The 9,805-nt window shown below is 31.6% G+C and overlaps 1 protein-coding gene across 1 annotated transcript; it reads left to right on the forward strand.

Moving 5' to 3' along the window:
* The first annotated feature begins 2,065 nt into the window (after positions 1-2,065).
* On the forward strand, positions 2,066-8,092 carry LOC139893043 (probable WRKY transcription factor 13). Its single transcript, XM_071876180.1, has 3 exons — positions 2,066-2,263; positions 2,433-2,678; positions 7,779-8,092. Exons 1-3 carry the CDS (start codon positions 2,106-2,108, stop codon positions 7,954-7,956), a joined length of 582 nt encoding a protein of 193 aa, XP_071732281.1. The 5' UTR covers positions 2,066-2,105; the 3' UTR covers positions 7,957-8,092.
* The last annotated feature ends 1,713 nt before the right edge of the window (positions 8,093-9,805 follow it).

Genomic DNA, 9,805 nt, shown 5'->3' on the forward strand with positions numbered 1-9,805 from the left:
TAGAAAACGAACAAACAAACTATACAACAAACCAAGCGAACAAAAGACATTATCTAAAATCGAGCCTCGCCAACCAAAACAACTTAACTAAACATAACCAAAAAACCTAGAAGATCAAACATAAACTAAACAACAAATGAACCAAACAAGCTAACAACAAAACGACAAAAAGACAAAACAGGAGCGAACGATCAACTAAACCCTATCAAATCCGCTGCAAAAGTGCTTAACGTCTCTTCGAACCCGGCTTTTAAAGCTTCCGATCCACTTGCTGAAAAACCACCAATTTGCCCGCTCTAGAGGAAAAAATAAGACTTTAGACGATCGAAGAGGAACCTTATTTGAAGAGCCACCCTCAAGATCAAGACAAGACGAGCAATTTATCGAACCACCACCATGTTCACCATTGAAAGTCTTCAAATCGCTTCCCTGAACGTGAGGTCACCTTATTAGTCACGAAGATTAAACGAACCGTCAAAAGCATAAGATTTTTTCTTGGCCTTCTTCTTCGCCTTGGACACGACACCAATACCAATATCGGATGTAGATCCTTAGAATCTGAACACATAGCTTTTGACAAATGAGATTTTTTTAGCACTTAACCTGTTAGGAACAAGTGCCTTCGCAAGGCTTACCATCAAAGTATCTTAATTACCAATTATTGCTCCATTTACTATTGACATTACTCAAGACATATTCATGACAATTTTTTATTATTACAAAATAAAAAAATTGGCTACCTCCATTTGTTACGAGTACTTTTACTCAAATATAGGTCACTAACTGAGTTACTTCATGAACATGTCTTTTTTTTTTTTTTTTTTTTTTTTTGAAAGGCAAGCTTACATCAGTCCGGACCGAAGCCTAGTCATCATTTGCACACACACACACGCGCTTTCAGGCAGGAAACCCGAACCATACTCTGAGGATCCGACCCTTTAACCATCCCGAGGGGCAGGCGGGCCGGATCTTAGTCCCGGAGCGTGTCGGTAAAACCTTCCCTTTGGGCCACCTTCAAGGAATATATTTCAATTCCTAGAGCGGGTGACGAGGCTCGAACTCGAGACCTCTAGCCCTGCGAGTACACAAGTGTAACCGCGGTACCATTGAAGCAATGCTTCGTTGGTACTTCATGAACATGTCTGACTATTTATCCGGGCAATGAAAAATATAATGCTGGCGATGTTTAAATTTGAGATCTCGTGTGAAGATATAAATACCCCAGCTATAATCCTTTTTCATAACACTACAAAAAGTCTCATTTTTAACGTTTTTATTATTTTTGACGCTTTAAAGTGAATAACTTGACATGTTTTTTATACCATATATATCAGTGTCACAAAGTTCTTGACATTTAAAAACGTCAAAAATGAATACTCAATGACACATAAAAGTGTTAAGAGGTTAATAACCCCTAAAAATTTTGACACCATATTTTTTTACGTTTTAAAAATTTTGACATTATATTTTTCATGTTTATAACTTATATATGTTCATAATTTTAAGCCTGAAAAACTCATTTTATAAAGTGTTAGGTTTAAAAAAAAATAAGTTTTATACTCTAAGACCAGTTGTATCGGTTGGAAGTGACCCCGTCACTTCCGACGTGGAGGAGAAGAGACGCCGGTCGATGGTGGTATCGGCCGGCACTTGGTTGGCGTTTCTGCAGCGTTGGTCGAAAAGAAACAGGGCAAGAGACGGCATCACTTGAGACGTGGCAGGTGGTGGTTGGCCCGATTTTTTTAGCCGTTGCCAAATATTTTTTTTTATAATTTTTTTATATTTTCTATTATATTACATATCCATTTCAGCTTGACACCTAAGCTTTCCACTAAAGTAACACCAAAAAAGAAACACCACCACTACTCCACTCAGAAAAGTAACACGTCATACTCATCAAAAAAGTGCAAAAAGGCAAGTGACACCGCTCACCATTACGAATGGTCTAACAAAACGGGTCACCATTTCTAGGATAACTTTTAGATTGTAGTGAGTCTGTACTAGAGTCTAGCTCATGTTTCTCTTCATAAAGCATGGACTAAACATCCTTTTTCTATATCTTTAATTCTATCCCATATTTTTCATTGCATATTCTACCAAAAAGTATGCTTAACCAAGGACTAATTTTAGAAGATCAAGAAATGGGTTTCTTTCATTTTCCATTTGATTATTCCAATCAAGCTCTTAAACCACAACATTTCACTGATTCTCACTATCAAACCTCTCATCATCTTCCATTACATTCTTCAGACACAAACCATTGGTAAATCTATATATATTTATCCAACTATTTAATTTATATTTATTCGCCGGTAATCGATCATGAAACTAGGTTTATATTGTTTTTGACTGATCATCATATTATTGGTTCAATTTCTGTATATTAAACACACCATGTATGGTATTAATGGGGTTTTTATTGTTATATGTAGGGCATGTAGTGAAATAATAGGCAATAAGATAGCAGGAATAAGCAGATTAGATGATGATGATGATCATCATCATAATAATCTAGGGGTTTCAGGAATAAAGATGATGAAGAAGCAGTCGAAATCAAGAAAAAGAACAAGGGAACCAAGATTTTGCTTCAAAACTATGAGTGATGTTGATGTAATGGATGATGGTTACAAATGGAGAAAATATGGCCAAAAAGTTGTCAAGAACACACAACACCCCAGGTACCTGCAACCTATACATACATACAATTCATTACTATATATATATATAAACCTAGCTTTCTACGCTTTGTATAATCATCGTAGTTATATTTATATGATATTGATCTAGATCCATATCTATGTATATGTGTATATATACACAAAATTAAAATTAATAATCCGTAGATCTTAAATGTATGCCAGCCTGCCAGGATTTAAAAAAAAAATACCTAGCCACAAATCTAAACATTTACTTGTTCAAACTGACAAAACAACATCGACATAGTTATTACTTCTTCAAGGGCCCTTGTCTTATAAGCGTTTGATATTGCATATTTTTTAAAAAAAAAAAAAAAAAAAAAAAATACTCCGTATACGATAAGAATGAATGGGCAGTGAACACACATGGACAAACAACAGGGCCCTTGACCTAGCTAGCTAGCAATACTAGAGGAACCTAGGTTCAAGTCTAATTTGAGCAGTGAGATGTTACTCGTAATATATTTGGTGGTTTGTGTTAAATTAAAAAAAATATAAAATAATAAAAATAAAAAAACAGCAAGCCATCAACCTACTCCGGCCATTTAAACTGAAATTTGGCGAATAAATTTGTATTGTAAAGATTTTGTGCGTTAAGTGTACATCTTTGAAAGATACAATCATCAAACTTTAAGGAGATTATAGTATAATTTGGAGTTAAACCTTTTTAGGCTATGAATAATGTATATGTACTATGTACTAATCATTTCTTTCTTAATGTGTATTTACCATGATCTAAAATAATCAGTGATCATTATGGATCAAAAAGTTCACCATTATGCAATTAATTAAACTCTTCATAATATGATTATGTATTATCAATCTAAACAATAATGAAAATAATTTCAAAACATTTTAGACACTTTTGAAGTCTTTCATGAGTAGCTACTCATTTTAAGATCCAATATAAGTGAAAGATCCAATATACCATATGAAGATGATCACTTTGCATTTGCAATTGTGTTGTAGAGGATATCTTGATAGCTTTATACTCATACCATTTTATCATACAAATGTAAGAGCGTGTATCATTATTCAAATTTTGATTATTTCTTGATAAAGTAAAATATATACTCCTTATGTCCCATAAAACCACTCTAAACCATTAAATAATTTCATTAAAGAGAAACTATCATCTAAATGTCACATCAGTATTTTCTTCCTATCACTAATGAATAACAGATTCAATGTCATCAATGACTACATTACTCCCTATCGATCAGTTATTATATTTTATTATTCTTCTTTCGTCTCACTATAAGTGTTCACATTTGAATTTTAAAGTCTTTTTCTATTAACTTTGACCGTAAATATATTTGTTTGTGTTATATAATATTTGAAAAAAGTTACTCCCTCCATCCCATATTAATAGTCCAGTATTTCATTTTAGGTTCTCTCAAATTAATAGTCAACTTTCATATATAAATAAGAATAATAAAGTAAAGCTCTATTATGCCCTTAATGTATGTGGATATGATTAAAAGAGAAATAAAAATTAAGAGTAAAACTGGAAAGTAAACGTAAAGTAAAGTACTTTTATGATTTTAAATAATATATAACACAAATTTTATTTATATAATTTTCATTAAATAATATATAACACAAATAAAAAGTATTTACGGTCAAAGTTGATAAAAAAACTTTGAAAGTCAAATGTGGACACTTATAGTGAGACGAAATGAGTAGTTATACTTATACATTTTACTATTATTACTATTAATATTTTAATATTGAAACTTAAAATAAATCAATTATTTATTTATAAAACTAAAAATGCTGCCTTTCAAAAAAAAAAAAAAAATGCTGCCATAAATCAGAAAAAGAACATTACATTACATTTTATTTTAAATAAAACTAAAAGTAAACATTACAATTACAATTACAATTAGAATACGACTTAATTAAAAAAATTACGAAATCAACTATATAATAGAATTATCTTCGCCGTTAGATTCTTCAAATTTTTTGGCATATTTCTTTATGAGTTTTCCCCTAGCTTTCATGACCATCTGGTATGAAAAATGAGTTGGAGTCTTAAGTAGTATCTATTTATAATGATTAAATAAAGTTATTTAATATATATATATATATATATATATATATAAAAGTATAAGTAACCGTTTGAACCAAACGGAAGTTTTTTTTGTTATTTTATTAATCTCATGGTAATAATTGGAGAATATTCTAAAAAATATTTCATGCTTTCCTCACCATTAAAGATGTGTTGAAACGACATAATGGAGTACGGATCATGGAACACGAACCAATGGCGAGACAATGCTATCGATTTCGTGGATGGCGAGGTCGAATGACGAGTAAAAATTGATGGTTGAGAATGGTCTTAGAAGTGTTCACTATGCAATTGGACACATTTTTAATAAATCTTAATAACTTTATTATTCACCAATAAAATAAAATGTATTCACTCTTTAACATAATCTCTTTTTATTTATTAAAATACATATAAACACTTAAAATGGCATATACCAAAATAGTATAGTGAACATATAATGTTGAGATAAATAAAATGAAGTTTCTTTTTAGTTTATCAGAAAAAAAAGGTTGGGTAATCATCTATGATATACAGGGGCGGTTTTTAATGGGGACAGGCGGGGGCAGCCGCCCCCAGTGGATTTGCAATTTTCAGTATAAAATTTTTGGATTTTTCGACTTTGACCCAGTGGATTTTTTTTTTGACCCAAAACCTATATATTTTGGCCCAAAACCTTTAAATTTTGCCCAAAAATCTCCAAATTTTACCCCAAAACCTTCAAATTTTGTCCACAAATGTTAAAATTTTGCCCCAAAACCTCTTTAATTTGCTTAAAAACCTCCATTTTTTGCCCCAAAATCTCCATATTTTGCCCAAAAAATTGTCACGGTTTTTAATTTTTTTTTGCCCCCGGTGACTTGGAATCATGGTACCGCCACTGATGATATACTCGGTCTAATTGGTAATTGGGTTATCTCATGATCATTTTTACTTACCACCTCACATGTGCTGCTAATGAAATTAGTTGAGTTTAATTAGAAATTTATAGTGGAAGATGTTTTACTTGACATCGGAGTAACGCTTGGATATCTGATGTCCGAGATTTACTTGATGTGGGAGAATCAATGTGCTCGTTCATAGGGGTTCCTTATTAGAAAAAATTATTACATAAATAACGTCCACTAGTGACACATTAGTTTAGAGTAGATATTTATATACATCATATATCATATATCATATATCAAATATAAAGAATAAAGGTATAGCAAAGAATCTTCAAAACTTATCCTAATAATCACAGTCCGTGAATATCGTATGGTAATTAAAAAAAATATTCTGGTGGACAAAAAACACGGAAATAATTAAAATCTGGGTGTGTACTATTATTGATGGAATAAATAATTATTTGGTGCGTAAATAGTCACATAGGTATAGTCACTAAGTGGTGGGTCTGGAGGGCAAACCATTTCTTCATTGCATGCATACAGGTTACAGCTAGAACAGAGCACCATAATTGCTAGCTTCACTTTTAATTCTTTCCTTTTCTTTTTCAAAAATCAGAGTTTGTAGATTAAAAGCTCTTTAGTTGTAACTAAAAGTTGAAATACTTTAGTTATAGTAATAATAATAGAAATAGAAATGAATGATATCTTTTTCACTTTATTTCGATGGGACTTGCATACAATAGAAGTCAATTTTGTTAAATGTATGTATTATATTGATGGATACCATGTGATTGGGGTGTTTATGGGTTAGATTTTTGGTTGTTTTTCTCGATTTTGTAAATTTTGAGAATAAAATTGAAATCGAACCAAACCAAATTCGAAGTCAACTTTCAATACTGAAAACGAATCGAACCAAAAAATATAATTAAATTTTGGTTTAATTTCAGTTAGCACCGATTTTACAAAATAAAATTATTTACTATAATAGCACTTAAATACAAAAAATATATATATTTTGTAAAAGAAATAGTACATAATTAAACGCATACAAATATTGTAAGATTAATATCTAAAATTAAAGAGTGTCACATGATTGACTTGAATATGAGAGATGACTTGAAATGTATAAGGTTTTAATAGTGTACTGTAAAATGAAAGAAAGTAAGAAAAATGTAATATGGGATATAATTGTAATTTAAAATCTAACTATAGAAAAATCGACGTAAAAACTTAAAATATCCGCTCAATAACCTGTCGCCATACTAAACTTTTTTAAATTCAATGAATTCGCTTAAGCCAAATTCATAATTTTCAAAACTAAAAACCGAAACAAATATCTGAATTCAAATTCGAATCCGGTTCAGCTCGATCGTTATGGTTCAGTTTTTTTATTTTTTCAAATTTTATTCAGTATACGATTTAAACAGTTTCTAACTGAGTATTAAACACCCCAGACGAGATGATTTATAAAGATGCTAAGTAAATCAAATTGTATTACTTCCTCCATCCTACAACTATTGTCCGGTTTAACTTTTAAATGAATATAAGAAATATAACTGAATTGTCTATATATTTAGTCTTCACTTAGTGAATTATTTGAAATTTGAACTAAAGATTGCTTAGACTCTTAACCAATTGCCATGATTAATTCTTTCTCTCAAATAATAAAGGGGACTTAATTGGAAAGGGGATTTAATTGGAACTTCAATGAATTTTTACTGTTATTTTGATTAGCGAACAATTATTCGAGATTAAAAATACAGGGTCATAAAGTAGACAGTTATTTTGAAACTCTAAGAATAAATAATAGTAAATAATAAAAGTTACATACAACGGATGTCAACTTTGTCAATTATAAAACATGTAAATCAAGCCATATAAACACTATCAAAGTGGTCTAGTGGTAACACAACATGATGCTCTAACAAGTGATCTCATATTCAAACTTCACTTACCGTGTATTTTCAGTAAGACCGCATACATCTGAATTGAAGTATTGTTTCTCTAAATAACCTAAACATAAAAACTCTATACATTTACCACTTTTGTAAGTCAACCAATAAATAAACAATTACAATTTGAAGCAAAGCACTTAACCTAAGTAGAAATCAAACCGTGTTGTATGACTAGATGTTTAAAATGCAGGAGTTATTATCGGTGCACACAAGACAATTGTAGAGTAAAGAAACGAGTAGAAAGATTAGCAGAGGATCCGCGAATGGTGATTACAACTTATGAAGGAAGACATGCACATTCACCATCGCTAAATGAGGAAGATTCAGAAGCTAACTCTTCGAAGATTTGCGATTTCTTGTGGCTTTAAATAATCGACTTTATATATGTTGAATTTCGGGTTTTTAACAATAAAAAGCTAATACGGTTGGTGTGTCGAGTTGTTGCATTCGTATATGATATGTCCTTTTTTTATTTGGACAAATGTAAATGAATGCTTCATGAAATGAGAGTGACGTATCTTTCTTTATTGTGTGTTTGTTAAACCCTTTGATATATATTCTCTAAAGTGTTTAGTTTTCAATGGGTTTTCATAATACAAACTGACATTTTGTAGCTGTTTAATTTCTCCTCATTAAATTTCAATACGTAAATTAAAGACAATAAGAATATGAATGACTATACATTGTAATCGGTTAATGAATAATATTTGACCATTTGTATCGCTAGAAACTCAACGGTGTCGGAAACGACGTGGCATAAAAGCCACACTCAAGTTGCAAGTATTGGGCGTGGGTTTGATCAATTTTGGAAGCGTGCGTTGCTTTTTCACGGGTAAAGTCACGGATGTGGGTTTGATTTATTAAATTATATACTTTTTAACATACTATTTTAAAAACTTTTTTCATTACTTTACCAGTTATATTTTAATATGTCATTACAACATTCCTCACTCACACCATTATTACTTCACACCAAAAACTCATACTTTACAGGTTATATATATATATATATATATATATATATATATATATATATATATATATATATATATATATATATATATATAAGTAACTTCGGGAACTGATCAATCATATTTTCCCCTAGGGAAAATATAGCCTTGATTGTGAACTATGTGAGATTTAAAGATCTTAGAATTTAACTCTCGTTGGGGTGATTAAATGTTAAGTTAATTATCGATAACGTTTGTTGATCGATGACCCTAACATGTTTGTAGGTGACCTTAGTAAGTAGACTGACCTAAAAACCATAAAGAACGAATTATTATGTGATCTGTCGTATATCATGTAATCCGACATAATGATTCCTACGTAAATATTGTGTGTTGATTATGAAGACCAAGGGTTTGTATTTATAGGCAAACTCTTATTCTAGAATAATCTAAAGCGGCTTAATCTCTTCCATAACTAACTTCCAATAATATCACCTTAATTATGGAAAGAATCCTATCTTTAATCAAACAGGATATGTTTAACCGATTTTAGGGGATCCATACATATCGTATCGCACGATGCACACACGCGCATCTAGATTCAGTCAACGAGTGCGCGTTAACAAAGATCTTGCGCTTTGACTTTCCTTGTTTACTGCATGATAAAACAAAAACTGTGCGAAATCCGTATGCGCAGATATGCGCATTATTGAGTCCTCCCAATTCGATGTTATGGGTTGCAAAGCGCATTGCATCGAACTCTTAAATCGTAATTAAAGAGAATGACGACACACATTAAATGCCTTGCCCATGTACCCATGCTGCATTAAATGGTAATCACTCCCAAATGTCACGCACAAAAATGATGTTATATAAAGCTTTAGTTTTTGACACGCGTTAACCCACGCGAACCCGCGCGCCATGATGTGAATAATGATTTTGCTATTGTGCACCATGAGAATTTCAAACGATCATGTCCTCATATCCTCTGATTGTGACACGTGTACGTGCACGATTAGAACCCGTGCAACCTGACCCGTTTATCATAAACTATAAATATACGCAAACCCTAACTACAAATTTTCACACACAATTCTCATAAAACCTCCATAATCTCTCTCTGCAACTTCATGTAAGACCCTAATATTTATTGTACAGAGCTGTAAATAGAGTACATGAAGCGTGGGTGACGTTGTGTATTAAAACTGAGGTCAGAAGCTGAACTGAGCAAGGTGCGCTCAGCGCACACCTATTGGTGCGCGTGGCG

Source organism: Rutidosis leptorrhynchoides, chromosome 2, assembly GCF_046630445.1.
Source record: "Rutidosis leptorrhynchoides isolate AG116_Rl617_1_P2 chromosome 2, CSIRO_AGI_Rlap_v1, whole genome shotgun sequence".
NCBI lineage: Eukaryota > Viridiplantae > Streptophyta > Magnoliopsida > Asterales > Asteraceae > Rutidosis > Rutidosis leptorrhynchoides.

What these genes read in the sequence shown, in the direction of transcription:
- LOC139893043 (XM_071876180.1), top strand. Translation starts at nt 2,106, where the DNA reads ATGCTTAACCAAGGACTAATTTTAGAAGATCAAGAAATGGGTTTCTTT. An exon ending in TCTTCAGACACAAACCATTG is followed by an intron (nt 2,264 to 2,432) that starts GTAAATCTATAT and finishes TGTTATATGTAG; the next exon opens with GGCATGTAGTGAAATAATAG. An exon ending in AAGAACACACAACACCCCAG is followed by an intron (nt 2,679 to 7,778) that starts GTACCTGCAACC and finishes TTTAAAATGCAG; the next exon opens with GAGTTATTATCGGTGCACAC.